At 30.1% G+C, this 17,016-nt stretch overlaps 1 protein-coding gene across 1 annotated transcript in view; it reads right to left on the bottom strand.

Annotated features, from left to right (window-relative positions):
• LOC148941575 (eukaryotic initiation factor 4A-I-like) overlaps nt 1-17,016 on the bottom strand; it is a 450,045-nt gene that overhangs the window by 67,715 nt on the left and 365,314 nt on the right. The window contains exon 9 of the mRNA XM_089104411.1: nt 10,100-10,269. Coding sequence (XP_088960537.1) covers nt 10,100-10,269 — 170 coding nt within the window. The remainder of the gene's footprint in view (nt 1-10,099; nt 10,270-17,016) is intronic.

A 17,016-nucleotide genomic window follows, 5' to 3' on the forward strand; every position in this document is an offset into this window, starting at 1 on the left:
AAGATAGAAAAGTTCAAGTTCTCTTCTGATTTTTACCAAAGAACACAATTCAATTCTAATTTCTCCAGAGAAAATAAAAAGCTTCCACTTCAGTTTTAAGTTCACCAAGACATAAAAAATTTAAAGTTCAGTTCTAAATTTTTCCGTAGAAAATAGGAAAAGTTTCACTTTAATTCTAAATTTTCTTAAATTCAGTTCCGACTTTTCACATAGAGATGAAAAAAATTTAAAGTTCTGTTCCAAATTTTTCACAGAATATTGGAAAAGTTATACTTTGATCGTGAATATTCAAGTTCTCTTCTGAATTTTACCAAAGAACACAATTCAATTCTAATTTCACCATAGAAAATAAAAAGCTTACACTTCAGTTTTAAGTTCACCAAGACATAAAAAATTTAAAGTTCACTTCTAAATTTTTCCGTAGAAGATAGGAAAAGTGATACTATGATTGTGATTATTTTCTATGAAGATTAAAATTTTCACTTCAATTTTAAATTTTCTCAAAGAAGTGAAGAAAAGTTCAATTTCAATTCTGAATTTTCTCAATGAAAATGAAATAAGTTATTGATCAATTCTTTTTTCTCAAAATAATATAAAATTTTCCACTTCAATTCAGATTTTTCTCAAAGAGATGACAAAATTTTAAATATTGTTCTAAATTTTTCATAGAAGATAAGAAAATTTATATCATGATTGTGATTATTTTCTATGAAGATAAAAAGTTTCACTTTAATTCTATATTTTCTTAAATTAAGTTCCGACCTTTCTCAAAGAGTCAAATTTAAAGTTCTGTTCCAAATATTTCCCCGAAAGAAGAAAAGTTCAACTTCGATTCTGAATTTGCTTAATGAAAATGAAATAAATTATTGATCAATTCTTTTTTCTCAAAATATTATAAAATTTTCCACTTCAATTCAGATTTTTCTCAAAGAGATGAAAAAATTTAAAATATTGTTCCAAATTTTTCTTAGAAGATAGAAAAGTTCAAGTTCTAATCTGAATTTTACCAAAGAACATAATTCAATTCTAATTTCTTCAGGAAAAATAAAATGCTTCCACTTCAGTTTTAAGTTCACCAAGACATAAAAATTTAAAGTTCAGTTCTAAATTTTTCCGTAGAAGATAGGAAAAGTTATACCATGATTGTGATTATTTTCTATGAAGATAAAAAGTTTCACTTTAATTCTAAATTTTCTTAAATTCTGTTCCGACTTTTCACATAGAGATGAAAAAATTTAAAGTTCTGATCCAAATTTTTCTTAGAAGATAGAAAAGTTCAAGTTCTCTTCTGAATTTTACCAACGAACACAATTCAATTCTAATTTCACCAAAGAAAATAAAAAGCTTCCACTTCAGCTTTAAGTTCACCAAGACATAAAAAATTTAAAGTTCAGTTCTAAATTTTTCCATAGAAGATAGGAAAAGTTATACCATGATTGTGATTATTTTCTATGAAGATAAAAAGTTTCACTTTAATTCTAAATTTTCTTAAATTCAGTTCCGGCTTTTCTCAAAGAGATGAAAAAATTTAAAGTTCTGTTCCAAATATTTTCCCGGAAGAAGAAAATATCAACTTCGATTCTGAATTTTCTTAATGAAAATGAAATAAGCTATTGATCAATTCTATTTTTCCAAATAATATAAAAAGTTTCCACTTCAGTTCATATTTTTCTCAAAGAGATGAAAAAATTTAAAATACTGTTCCAAATATTTCTTAGAAGATAGAAGAGTTCAAGTTCTCTTCTGAATTTTACCATAAAATACATTTCAATTCTAATTTCACCAGAGAAAATAAAAAGCTTCCACTTCAGTTTTAAGTTCACCAAGACATAAAAAAATTTAAAGTTCAATTCAAAATTTTTCTGTAGAAGATAGGAAAAGTTATACTATGATTGTGATTATTTTCTATGAAGATAAAAAGTTTCACTTTAATTCTAAATTTTCTTAAATTCTGTTCCGACTTTTCACATAGAGATGAAAAAATTTAAAGTTCTGATCCAAATTTTTCTTAGAAGATATAAAAGTTCAAGTTCTCTTCTTAATTTTACCAACGAACATAATTCAATTCTAATTTCACCAAAGAAAATAAAAAGCTTCCACTTCAGCTTTAAGTTCACCAAGACATAAAAAATTTAAAGTTCAGTTCTAAATTTTTCCGTAGAAGATACGAAAAGTTATACCATGATTGTGATTATTTTCTATGAACATAAAAAGTTTCACTTTAATTCTAAATTTTCTTAAATTTAGTTCCGGCTTTTCTCAAAGAGAGGAAAAAATTTAAAGTTCTCTTCCAAATATTTTCCCGGAAGAAGAAAAGTTCAATTTTGATTCTGAATTTTCTTAATGAAAATGAAATAAGTTATTGATCAATTCTATTTTCCAAAAATAACATCAAAATTTTCCGCTTCAGTTCAGATTTTTCTCAAAGAGATGAAAAATTTAAAATACTTCCAAATTTTTTATAGAAGATAGAAAAGTTCAAGTTCTCTTCTGAATTTTACCAACGAACACAATTCAATTCTACGAACACCAACGAACACAACATTTCTCCATGTTTAAGTTAGGCTAGGTTAGGTTAACTTATCATGAGCGCTCATGATAAGCTAACCTAACCTAACTTAAACATTGAGAAATGTTTCTCATTATTTATTAATATTTATTTATACCTAACCTAACCTATTGTTTTTGGTGGTTAGATGAATGGACTGAATTTAAGAAAAATTAGAAATAGAGTGAAACTTTTTATCTTCATGGTAAATAATCACTATCATAGTATAGCCATTCCTATCTTCTATGAAAAAAATTTATAATTTAACTTTAAATTTTTATGTCATTGTGAAATTATTAACTGAAATGGAAGCTTTTTAATTTTCATTGGTAAATTTCATAATTGAGCTAACTTTTTTTCTCCTCTCTAATGAAATTCAGAAGAGAAATTGTACATTTTGTACTTCTTCGAGAAAACTTAGAATTAAAGTGGAGCTCCATATATTCATGAAGAATATTCACAATAAAGTATAACTTTTCCAATCTTCTATGAAAAATTTGGAACAATATTTTAAATTTTTTCATCTCTTTGAGAAAGGTCGGAATTGAATTTAAGAAAATTTAGAATTAAAAAGAAACTTTTTATCTTCATGGAAAATAAACACAATCATAGTATAACTTTTCCTATCTTCTATGGAAAAATTTAGAACTGAACTTTAAATTTTTTATGTCTTGGTGAACTTAAACTGATGTGGAAGCTTTTTATTTTCTCTGGAGAAATTAGAATTGAATTATGTTCTTTGGTAAAATTCAGAAGAGAACTTGAACTTTTCTATCTTCTATGGAAAATTCGGAACAGTATTTTAAATTTTTTCATCTCTTTGAGAAAAATCTGAATTGAAGTATGAAATTTTATAATATTTTGAGAAACTAGAAATGATCAATAACTTATTTCATTTTCATTGAGAAAATTCAGAATCGAAGTTGAACTTTTCTTCACTTCTTTGAGAAAATTTAAAATTGAAGTAAAACTTTAAATCTTCATAGGAAATAATCACAATTATAGTATAACTTTTCCTATCTTCTATTGAAAAATTTAGAACTGAACTTTAAATTTCTTATGTCATGGCGAACTTAAAACTGAAGTGGAAGCTTTTTATTTTCTCTGGAGAAATTAGAATTGAAATGTGTTCTTTGGTAAAATTCAGAAGAGAACTTGAATATTCACAATCAGAGTATAACTTTTCCAATCTTCTATGAAAAATTTGGAATAGAACTTTAAATTTTTTTCATCTCTATGTGAAAAGTCGGAACTGAATTTAAGAAAATTTAGAATTAAAGTGAAACTTTTTATCTTCATGGAAATAATCACAATCATAGTATAACTTTTCCTATCTTCTACGGGAAAAATTTAGAACATAACTTTAACTTTTTTATGTCTTGGTGAACTTAAAACTGAAGTGGAAGCTTTTTATTTTCTCTGGATAAATTAGAATTGAATTGTGTTCGTTGGTAAAATTCATAGGATTAAATTTTTTCATCTCTTTGAGAAAGGTCGGAATTGAATTTAAGAAAATTTAGAATTAAAATGAAACTTTTTATCTTCATGGAAAATAATCACAATCATAGTATAACTTTTCCTATCTTCTATGGAAAAATTTAGAACAGAACTTTAAATTTTTATGTCTTGGTGAACTTAAACTGATGTGGAAGCTTTTTATTTTCTCTTGAGAAATTAGAATTGAATTATGTTCTTTGGTAAAATTCAGAAGAGAACTTGAACTTTTCTATCTTCTATGGAAAATTTGGAACAGTATTTTAAATTTTTCATCTCTTTGAGAAAAATCTGAATTGAAGTGGGAAATTTTATAATATTTTGAGAAAATAGAAATGATCAATAACTTATTTCATTTTCATTGAGAAAATTCAGAATCGAAGTTGAACTTTTTTTCACTTCTTTGAGAAATTTAAAATTGAAGTGAAACTTTTAAGCTTCATAGGAAATAATCACAATCATAGTAGAACTTTTCCTATCTTCTATGAAAAAATTTAGAACTGAACTTAAATTATTTGATGTCATGGCGAAATTAAAACTGAAGTGGAAGCTTTTTATTTTCTTTTGGGAAATTAGAATTGAACTGTGTTCTTTGGTAAAATTATGAAGAGAACCTGAATATTCACGATCAAAGTATAACTTTTCCAATCTTCTATGAAAAATTGGAACAGAACTTTAAATTTTTTTCATCTCTATTTGAAAAGTCGGAACTGAATTTAAGAAAATTTAGAATTAAAGTGAAACTTTTTATCTTCATGGAAAATAATCACAATCATAGTATAACTTTTCCTATCTTCTACGGAAAAATTTAGAACAGAACTTTATATTTGTTATGTCTTGGTGAACTTAAAACTGAAGTGGAAGCTTTTTATTTTCTCTGGAGAAATTAGAATTGAATTGTGTTCTTTGGTAAAATTCAGAAGAGAACTTGAACTTTTCTATCTTCTATAAAAAATTTGGAAGTATTTTAAATTTTTCATCTCTGAGAAAAATCTGAACTGAAGTGGAAAATTTTTATATTATTTTGGGAAAATAGAATTGATCAATAACTTATTTCATTTTCATTAAGAAAATTCAGAATCGAAGTTGAACTTTTCTTCTTCCGGGAAAATATTTGGAACAGAACTTTAAATTTTTTCATCTTTTTGAGAAAAGCCGGAACTGAATTTAAGAAAATTTAGAATTAAAGTGAAACTTTTTATGTTCATTGAAAATAATCACAATCATGGTATAACTATTCCTATCTTTTACGGGAAAATTTAGAACTGAACTTTAAATTTTTTATGTCTTGGTGAACTTAAAGCTGAAGTGGAAGCTTTTTATTTTCTTTGGTGAAATTAGAATTGAATTGTGTTCGTTGGTAAAATTCAGAAGAGAACTTGAACTTTTCTATCTTCTAAGAAAAATTTGGATCAGAACTTTAAATCTTTTCATCTCTATGTGAAAAGTCGGAACAGAATTTAAGAAAATTTAGAATTAAAGTGAAACTTTTTATCTTCATAGAAAATAATCACAATCATAGTATAACTTTTCCTATCTTCGACATAAAAATTTTGAATTGAACTTTAAACTTTTTTATGTCTTGGTGACCTTAAAACTTAAGTGGAAGCTTTTTATTTTATCTTGTGAAATTAGAATTGAAGTGTATTCTCTGGTAAAATTAAGAATAGAAATTGAACTTTTATTGCTTCTATGAAAAATTTTGAACAGTATTTTAAATTTTTTAATATATTTGAGAAAAATATGAAATGAAGTGGAAACTTTTTATATTATTTGGAAAAATAGAATTGATCAATAACTTATTTCATTTTCATTAAGAAAATTCAGAATCGAAGTTGAACTTTTCTTCTTCCGGGAAAATATTTGGAACAGAACTTTAAATTTTTTCATCTCTTTGAGAAAAGCCGAAACTGAATTTCAGAAAATTTAGAATTAAAGTGAAACTTTATGTTCATAGAAAATAATCACAATCATGGTATAACTTTTCCTATCTTCTATTGAAAAATTTAGAACTGAACTTTAAATTTCTTATGTCATGGCGAACTTAAAACTGAAGTGGAAGCTTTTTATTTTCTCTGGAGAAATTAGAATTGAAATGTGTTCTTTGGTAAAATTCAGAAGAGAACTTGAATATTCACAATCAGAGTATAACTTTTCCAATATTCTATGAAAAATTTGGAATAGAACTTTAAATTTTTTTCATCTCTATGTGAAAAGTCGGAACTGAATTTAAGAAAATTTAGAATTAAAGTGAAACTTTTTATCTTCATGGAAAATAATCACAATCATAGTATAACTTTTCCTATCTTCTACGGGAAAAATTTAGAACAGAACTTTAAATTTTTTATGTATTGGTCAAATTAAAACTGAAGTGGAAGCTTTTTATTTTCTCTGTAGAAATTAGAATTGAATTGTGTTCGTTGGTAAAATTCAGAGGATTAAATTTTTTCATCTCTTTGAGAAAGGTCGGAATTGAATTTAAGAAAATTTAGAATTAGAATGAAACTTTTTATCTTCATGGAAAATAATCACAATCATAGTATAACTTTTCCTATCTTCTATGGAAAAATTTAGAACAGAACTTTAAATTTTTATGTCTTGGTGAACTTAAACTGATGTGGAAGCTTTTTATTTTCTCTGGAGAAATTAGAATTGAATTATGTTCTTTGGTAAAATTCAGAAGAGAACTTGAACTTTTCTATCTTCTATGGAAAATTTGGAACAGTATTTTAAATTTTTCATCTCTTTGAGAAAAATCTGAATTGAAGTGGGAAATTTTATATTATTTTGGGAAAATAGAAATGATCAATAACTTATTTCATTTTCATTGAGAAAATTCAGAATCGAAGTTGAACTTTTTTTCACTTCTTTGAGAAATTTAAAATTGAAGTGAAACTTTTAAGCTTCATAAGAAATAATCACAATCATAGTAAAACTTTTCCTATCTTCTATGTAAAAATTTAGAACTGAACTTTAAATTTTTTATGTCATGGTGAACTTAAAACTGAAGTGGAAGCTTTTTATTTTCTCTGGAGAAATTAGAATTGAATTGTGTTCTTTGGTAAAATTCAGAAGAGAACTTGAATATTCACGATCAAAGTATAACTTTCCCAATCTTCTATGAAAAATTTGGAACAGAACTTTAAATTTTTTTCATCTCTATTTGAAAAGTCGTAACTGAATTTAAGAAAATTTAGAATTAAAGTGAAACTTTTTATCTTCATGGAAAATAATCACAATCATAGTATAACTTTTCCTATCTTCTACGGACAAAATTAGAACAGAACTTTAAATTTTTTATGTCTTGGTGAACTTAAAACTGAAGTGGAAGCTTTTTATTTTCTCTGGAGAAATTAGAATTGAATTGTGTTCGTTGGTAAAATTCAGAAGAGAACTTGAACTTTTCTATCTTCTATAAAAAATTTGGAAGTATTTTAAATTTTTCATCTCTTTGAGAAAAATCTGAACTGAAGTGGAAAATTTTTATATTATTTTGGGAAAATAGAATTGATCAAGGGCATAACTCACAACCTATGCTCTGAGAGATGTGAAAAGAGGTTGTCATCCTCAAAGACATAATTTCCGGACTTTTTAACTACGTTGAACAAAATGGCTATCTCAAAATTTTGATTGGATGTGTTTGAAGAAATAGTAGGCATGGGAAGGGGGTTAGTTGCCCACCAAGTATTTTCGACTATAAAAAAAAGCACTAGCCCTTATAATTTTCAATCGAATAAGTCCTTTTCAAAATTCCTACGACAGCTCCTTCGATACGAAGTACCCTTACAAAGACAAAAAAAAACAAATAATGCATTCTGCCAGCTTTGTTCTTTACTTAGGTAGCGCTATTGCACTGCCTATGATTTGTTTTGGTGCTAAAAAAATATAAATAAGACGTCAAGAGTCAATACAACCAGATTTGTCCTGATTGAGATTCATTTGGATCTGAAGCTGAAATCACTTATTTTTCAAATTATTGTCCTCGATCAGTTCCCCTCAGACTCCCCTCATAAATTATATAATAATTATATAACGCTATAATGATATATATATACATATATATATATATATATATATATATATATATATATATATATATATATATATATATATATATATATATATATATATATATATATATATATATATATATATATATATATATATATGTATGTATATATATATATATATATATAAAAATTTTGATTGGATTATATATATATATATATATATATATATATATATATATATATATATATATATATATATATATAATACTATATATCATAAATCAATGCATTATTATATAGGGCATAAATTGTAAGCCTGGTGTGGGTTTACACGGTGAAAACATTATTTATGTGTGGATAAGAGATATAAATGGTTATTCCATCTCCAGTCCCTTCAAATCTAAATATCCCTTCCTCACTATATCTCCTTCCTTTCTCAATCATTCCTTGCCAGTTTTAATTCCATCCCTGAAGCTGTTCCCAATATTTCCCCTTCACCTCTTTTCCCCATTTAAAATTATAAATCCATTTGACCCTTCAATACTCCCTCTAAATTTCAAATCGATCTCTTAAGCCATTCCCAAGATGTTGTGGGTAATTTTAAGAATCAGGTGTACATAGCGTTATTTTATTTGCTCCGATACGCATGTTATTTTAATAGTGCAAATTTAGCTCACTCGATGTACAACTAATTATGTACAACTAATTATGTCTAAACTATGTGTGGGACTTTCTTGGTCTAGAGAATAGTCACAGGAAGTTTCAACCTTATTGGGCACCCAGGAGGACACATGACCCCCTACCCCTTTTTATGAAATCTATAAGTAAACATTTCATTAAAACAGAAATTAAAGAATGATTTTCATCAAAAAATTTTGTTTTTATTGGAATAAACCTCTTTAGACAAAGAAATAGGCTTAAAGAACCAGGATGCCAGTGATTTTGTCACCACAATTTTTTATCGAGATCAATAGTTGCTGCAAATACTGGCCGAAGGTCCCCAATGAGAAAAATGATTATAACCATTTATTGGATTAAAAGGGAATCAAGAAAAATTTGATGCACTATTAATACATAGAAATTGATCTCAAAAGCTTATGTATGTAGTATAGGTTAGATTTTTTTTCTTGGCGAACAATTGCTGCCCATAATGACAAAAGGTCACCAATGAGAAAACAAATCTAAACCATTTAAGTGACTAAAAACAAATTAAGAAAAATAAGATACACTATTAATACGTAGCAGTAGGTCTCCAAGTCGGATGTTTGTAACCTTTTTTATGTTAAAAACACATATAAACAAAATAAATTAGTTTTTTATTATTATGTGTTTTCGACCGCTCCAGATACTATGTTTTCCTCTTTCAGTCGTATGGGGTTTTTGATAGCAAATGAACAGCCTACAAAACTTTTTCTTCTGTCATTGTCACTTTGAAATGAATGTCTTATCATCAAAATTCACTTGATCATGAAAATAAAAAAAAACACGACAATTTTCTTAACTACACCGACGTAAACGTTAGTATAAAGAGCTGATGACTCATAAGGAATGTGTCAGAATGTCGGTTAGAGAATTTTTTTTTGTTATTACCCAAGGCTGTTTAGTTAGGATTTAAATTTTTCAGATACAAGGCATACCCTTAACTACAGTAATATATACTTTACGTCTACTCAAAATGGATCATACTATCAGGGAAAAAATATTTCAACTTTCCAAAACAGACCTAGATAATTTCGGAGACCACACTGCCTTTCCATGACGATAAATAAAAGTTCAAATAGGGATAAAATCCTTTTAATAGACAGTTATGATAATAACAGCGATAGAAATCCACAAAAATAATAGATATTTCGGTCAAATATACAGTGACCGTCATCAGTTTTACTACTCATGACGGTCACTGTATATGTGACCGAAATATCTGGTATTTTTGTGAATTTCTATCACTGTTATCATCATCACTGTCTATTAAAAGGATTTTATCCCTATTTGAACTTTTATTTATCCAAAACAGACCTTACACATGAAAAAAACCGGGACTACCTACCTATGAATATAATTATCTCTATGATTGGGCACATCATAGTTAATCACAAGTGATACTTGTTGCACGTCAATTCCACGAGCTAAAAGATCCGATGTGATTAAAATACGAGGCGATCCAGAACGGAATGCACGCATAATTTTCTTGCGCTCCTTTTGGTCCATATCACCATGCTGAAGAAAAAAGAAACAATTTGATATTTTTAGAGAAAACAACTTAATAGGAAATTAAGAATGATTTAAAAATAGTTTAAGACTGAACATGTAAAAAGACTGTAGTTTAGAAAAGAGTAGCATATTTAGGGGGAAGAGGATCGTACTCTGCTCTACTACGTGAGGAAAATATCTCAAGAAGTAGTTGGGGCATAATGGTTTCAAAGTCATGCCCTGTTAAGCCACGACATCTCTGGCGATATTCCCACCGAATTCCATGTTTCCATATGACGCAATTTTGTTTCAGCATTGTCAAGATTCCCACAACATGTCCCTGTTTTAAGGTCTTCTATTAAAGGGAACACATTAGCAAGATTTCAACTGCAGCCCTGTTTCTAACGATCCGCTGGCAAAAATTCCACAGCGCGGTCTCTTTTTGCAGGTGTTCTATTAAAGGGAACACAGCTTGCAAGATTCCCACAACACGCCGTCGTATTTTAAACGGTCAGATAGGAAATTTACATCGGACGTCAGATAAGTGCAGCCCCTATTACCTCAAGCCCTCACACCTGTGCAGCAAGGTCCTTGTTTCCATGTGTAATATTGATAACACAATTTTATGTAACCTTCCGTCAGGACCCGTGGATAATCCCCACTTGTAACTGAATACGGCACACACACGAGTCACATATAGTGACAGTGCACATGTTGCGTAATGATTTTACACACAATACCTAAGAACAGCGCATACCTTATGCAATGACGCAAACATTTTACGCAATGACGGCAAACGTCTTACGAAATGATGGCGCACCTATGGTAATTACGGCACACACATCACTGTTACATAATACTTTTTTTACATTAAATTTTTCGTAGAAACGTTCAAAATGTTTTTTTTCTTTTTTTAGTTCTTTGTCCTCGCTAGGACTCGAAAGGTCAATTTCTTTCGGATTTAACAGCGTCGTAAGTGGCAGGAATAACAAGCTAGTCCCTGTATTCTGTATCGAGAACTATTTTCCATAAATAACACCTGAGATTCCCTTGACGTCACAAAACACACCTCGCTATTCCATGACAAACATGGCAGGATTCTGAACCCTAAACCATGTTTTTCGTGCACCAGCCAAAATTTGAATCAAAGACAGAAAGTTTATTTCCAGACACTATTGCGCTTAATGTTTTTGTAATGATAAGAGACGGAAGGGATATTTAACTTGTGTAAACACCTAGGAATTAGAGACTCATCCTAAGCAGCATATTTAAATGATTAAGCTTTTTGTAAATAAAATTTATATTTATTATAACAAAGAGAAAGCACTTCACAAACACGAAAAACAAAAACGTGAAAAAGCTTATATGGAATAAAGTATAACCAAAAAGAACCATGCATTAAAGAAAAATGCATACTAGCAATCATTTTCAGACGGGCAAGGTTGATATTAGATGCACATTTTGGTCATAATGAAGTACTTCTGAGAGCTACTACCGAAAGCACCACGTTTTCATTGAGCTAAGCATATGAATACTCACCAGCCTTGACATTTCACAAGCCAAACCTTTCATGATGCTCAACAAAACACCTCCACAACAACATGGTATTACGTGACTATCCTCCTTGGCATTCACCAGGCCTCTTTTATCACCCCGAAGACATTTACAACCCTTTTCTCTCAAAAATAAATTTTTTAAACTAAAAATTATCATTGTTTTTATTTGAACAGAGGAAACTTGCCATTTCATTGCTTGATTGCAATGTCCCATACTAGTTCAAAGTCTGTGACACTGAATGGATGACATACTAAAGCCTCTAGTCTGTTGCATATATGATTTTTTTGGGGGGGGGGCTATTTTTCCAGCAAAAGTATTTACTTACACCAGAATTGATCATTTTAACTTAATAAAAGAAAACCGCCATTAGCATTTCTTCCAATAAATCCTAAGAATTGAGGTCACCGTGGCACAATATATCACCCCCGACAACAACTTCGGGAGGAGGGGGGGAATTCTCACACATAAAGATTTTTCAACCTTTTTCTCTCAAAAAAAAATTTTGTAAACTAAAAATGACCATTGTTTTTAATTTGACAGCAGAAACTTGCCATTTGACTGCTCGATTGTAATTTTCCATGCTAATTCCGAGCATGTGACACTGAATGGTTGAGACTTGACAGCATCTAGAAGGCATTGTTGCACATATGACATTTTTTCGAGGGCCTTTTTGCAGCGAAAACATCAAAACACACAGAGGGGAAATTTTTTTCGAGATATTATTGTTTCCATGGAAAATATGTAATTAGGAAAATTCTGAAAATAAATTGTTTTCGAGAGACTATGCAATGGAAAAAAAATATGTGTTAATAGAAGAAAGGTATGGGTCCTAGCAGGCAATTCCAGGGAGGGAAGGGTGATATTAGAGGTAAATTTTGTACGCGGCTGCTTCTGTGGTAACCTCTGGCTACCAAATGGTACCCCCCAAAGGGCATATTATCGCGGATAAGAGTTTTTCATCCTTTTTTTCTCCCACAAAAATAATTTATAAACTAAAAATGATCATTTTTTTTTTATTTGAAGAGAACATTCAACCTCGAGACCAGAGTGGCACTTTGACTTTGTTTTCAGACATTTAAGAGGACCATTTCGACTAACGCCGTCCTAAATTTTGAGGATTTTAAGCAATTATTTACCATAGTTTAACATTTGTTTCATTTATTTAATGTTTTCTAGGGCTTATGGGACCAAGGTGTTGAGAGTTTTAAGATATTATTTTAATATATTTCTTCCTATTTTTCATTATTTTTTCAACAGGCTTAATAGATCCTTGGCATTAAGACATTCAACCTGGAGACCAGAGTGGCACTGAGACACTGTTTTCACAAACATCTGAGGGCCATTTTGACTAAGGATATGCTAGAACTTAAGAATTTTAGGCAATTATCTTCGACGATTCTTTCAATCTATTGATTCAAGTTTTACCGCAAGCCTAACCTTTCCAAATAACCACCAAAAGACACCCCATCACCACAACATCACATGCCTTTCATCTAGGTGGCAACCACCGTCATCACCCCTCTCAAGGAAATTTTCGTAAATGTCTTGTTAAAGTATATTCTTTCATTCTCTTGGTTCCAAAATTAAGCTTGTGAATCTAAATTGAACAGTATTTTTTTGGTTGAAAAGCGGAACTTGGCATTTCATTGCTAAAACGTAATACTCCAAGCAATTCACACCACAGTACCATTATTTGATTGTTACCCTCTGAAACCTCCTTCATCATTCCTAAGACATTTTTAGACATTACATGTTAAAAATTACGCGTTCATTCCAATGGCTCAAGTTTTTCATGGGGAAAGCCATAGGCGACGCTCCCCAAAACACCTCACACCCCCAGCATTGATTCAAGTTTTTCACGGGGCAAGTCTATCATAATAACCTCCAAAAAATTCATACTCCGACAGCATTACACGCCTGAAATCCACATAATACACCTCCTCATTACCCATAGGACAGTTTAAACCTTTTTACTTAAAAAATAAGCATGTGAATCTAAATTAAACTTTTTTCCTTAGGAAAACTCAAAACTGAAGTTTAACTTTTTTCTCTTCTTTGGAAAAATTCAGAATTGAACTTTTAATTTTTATCTTCTTTGATAAATTCAAAAGAGAACTTGAACTATTTTTTTCCTCAGAAAAATTCAGAACTGAAGTGTAACTACAGTCAACTACACTAAGTTAACTGCGTTTAAGTTAGGTTCATTTAACTTAGGTTAGCATGAGCCGTCATGCTAACCTAAGTTAAATGAACTTAACTTAAACATACTTAACTTAATCTAGTTAACTGAGGTTACCCTTCAGTTTCGAATTTTTAAAAAAGGAAAAAATTTAATATTTCGTCTGAATGTATCAAAGAAGAAAAGAATTGAAAGTTTGATTCTAAATTTTTTCAAAGAAGAGAAAAAGTTAAACTTCAGTTCTAGGTTTACCTAAAGATAAAAAGTTTACTCAAGTTCGGAATTTTCTCAACGAAGAGAAAAAAAAGTTCAAGTTCTCTTCTGAATTTTCTCAAGGGAGAGAAAAAAATTACATTTCGATTCTGAGTTTTCTTAAGGATGAGAAAGAGTTAAACTTTGCTTGTTAGTTTTATCAAAGAAAAAAACGAAGTCTCACTTCACTTCTGAATTTTCGGTTGAAGATAGAAGTTATGCTTGTGAATTTTATCCAAACAAGAGAGAAAGTTCCACTTTAATTCTGAGTTTTCTTAAAAAAAAGTGAAGAAAAGTTCAAGTTCTCTTCTGAATTTTTCCAGAGAAGAGAAAAATGTTAAGGTTTAATTGTGAATTTCTTTTCCAATGAAGAGAAAAATGTTAGACTTTGACTCTGTATTTTTCCCAGAGAAGAGAAAAAAGTTTTATTTTAGTTCTAAATTTTTTCAGTGAAGAGAAAAAATTTCACTTTAATTCTGAGTTTTCTCAATGATGAGAAAGATGTATCTTTTTGTAAGAATAATTTTGATTTATGACTGTGTTAACTCAGCTAATATTCCAGATCCAGAGGTCACTGACAACTTGAGTATTATTTGTAAAGTGGTTCCTGAAGTCAAATCAGGGAAGAATTCCATTGCCTGCCAATTTCACTTGGCCAACAAGTGTATAAAAAAGAGTGATTGTTCCTTTGTTCGCCCATGTATTTCTTTTTTAGCTACTGGTCACTGTAACGACACTATCGCTCCCTTCCCCATTCCAAACCCTGCCATAAATTTCAAAGTGGCCTGTGTTTTGACACTAAGTGCATGTTATTACATTTGAAAAGCACGGATTCTTCTGCTATAGCCAGGCACAGTATAACCTTTAATATGAAAATAGTTACAAGTTCTCAATAAACCCACAAGCGGAACCCCCTTCATTCAATTAGAAAAATTAGCTTATCAGCGCATACTCTTCCTTTTTTTATCACAAATCCACCATGTTCACTAAAAAATTTCCACCTTTACCACACAGAAAAAAACTCCATTTTCCCAGGAAAATCCCTTCTTTCTTAACGCTCCAGTTAACCCCTCCCGATTTGATAGCCCCTGCCAAGTTGACCTTCCATAAAATACTACCGTCTTATTTCCATCCCAAATATTATCAGACAAGAGTGACCCAGGTTTAAAAGATGTGGCCTCTTTCTCCCAAACCCTCCTTGCTCCAACCCACTCAGAAGCCCCTACTTCTCCATATCAAAATCTCATATCACCAGCCTAAAGAGTCGTAGTCCCTACCCCCAAACTTATAAATAGTGCTAAAAAACAGTTTAACCCCCAGACCCAAAGGGAAGAAATATCTCGGTATGCTAATCGGTTCAAGTTTCCTAGGTTCCTTCCTTCCAATGCCGAGAGCATAAACTATGAACAACTTACTGAACTCGAGGGTATAACTGAAATTCAGAATATTAATGTCATAGCTGTAACAGAGGTGTAGGCAAAAAACCCTGAATTCCTTTAAATTAAAAAAATACTCCCAGTTCATTAAGCTTCGTTCTTCTGACCACCCTCTCAGAAAAAACTGGAGGGAGGGGGGTATTTTGTTCTTTGCTCAAAATGACCTTTAGCCGAAACTCATTGCCACTCCTAAGCTTTCCGATTATGATGAAATCCTTTGGCTTAGTCTAAGACCAAAGGCTCTCCCCCTTCCTTTCAATATAATAGTAGTAGCAGTTTCTTTATTATTCCCCAGACGAAAATATCGACCAAAAACGTAAATTTATACAGCAATTCTAGACTAGTGCTGACTTTGTTTTATCCAAGTATCCAAATGCTGGTATTTTTTTTTACTAGGTGATGCAAATGACCTCAACATGGACTCTATTTGTACTTGTCTTAATATTAAACAATTAGTTAAAATTCTGACAAGAAAAAAAGTACGTCTCTTGATGTAATTTTTTCTAATATCAATAAGTTTTACAGTCCTCCCTAGCCCTGTATCCATTACGTGGTAGTCACCATTACTGTCTCTTTTTATCCCCTTCCTCGTCTTTCCTACACTCGTTCACAACCACAAGCAGATCTCACCGTCCCCTCAGTGATTCGGTCTTTTTTGATTTGGCTCTTGGTTGTCTGAAGGATGTTGGTCCGACATTTATTATCTGAATAATCTTGATGACCAAATCCTTACTTTCCACAAAAAAAAACAGAATGACCTTTATATGGCTCATTTTCCCGAAAAAAAAGTTAAAAGTGCTCTAATGATAAACCCTATATAAATGATCATATTAAAATTTTAATCCGGAAAAAATTGAATTTATTCAAAAGAGGAAAACAAAAAAATATGAATTGTCGGTTTAATATACATATACTGATATTTAGTAACCAAAATGTTAAAATTATTTGATTTATTAAAGTTATAAAAGTAAAAAAATTTATATTTTTTTCAGTAAAGTGCAAACTTTGTTTTGGGCTTGGGAAGGCATAGGGGTTTTGCTCCCAACTTATGTTAATTTCTGCTCGTTTTGAGTTTGACTCGGTTATTTATTGTAATTTCTGTTCGTTTTCGGTTTCTTTTATTTATCGATGCTGATTTGTGATAGTTTCACGCTGGGTAGATTATTTGATTTTATTTTTGCTCATTTCGGTTTAATGGAGTTCTTTACTTTTCTTTGAAAAACTTGTTTTGTGGAAAAAGTTTTTTAAATTAATTTCTGTTTGTTTTATATTGACATATTCTTATCAGGGAAAAAGAAAATAATACTTTAAATCTTTTCATTTTTGAAGACTTTATAGTTTGGCCTACTA

This window comes from Artemia sp. Qi Xiang Cuo, chromosome 18 (genome assembly GCF_049724085.1).
Source record: "Artemia sp. Qi Xiang Cuo chromosome 18, ASM4972408v1, whole genome shotgun sequence".
Lineage (NCBI taxonomy): Eukaryota > Metazoa > Arthropoda > Branchiopoda > Anostraca > Artemiidae > Artemia > Artemia sp. Qi Xiang Cuo.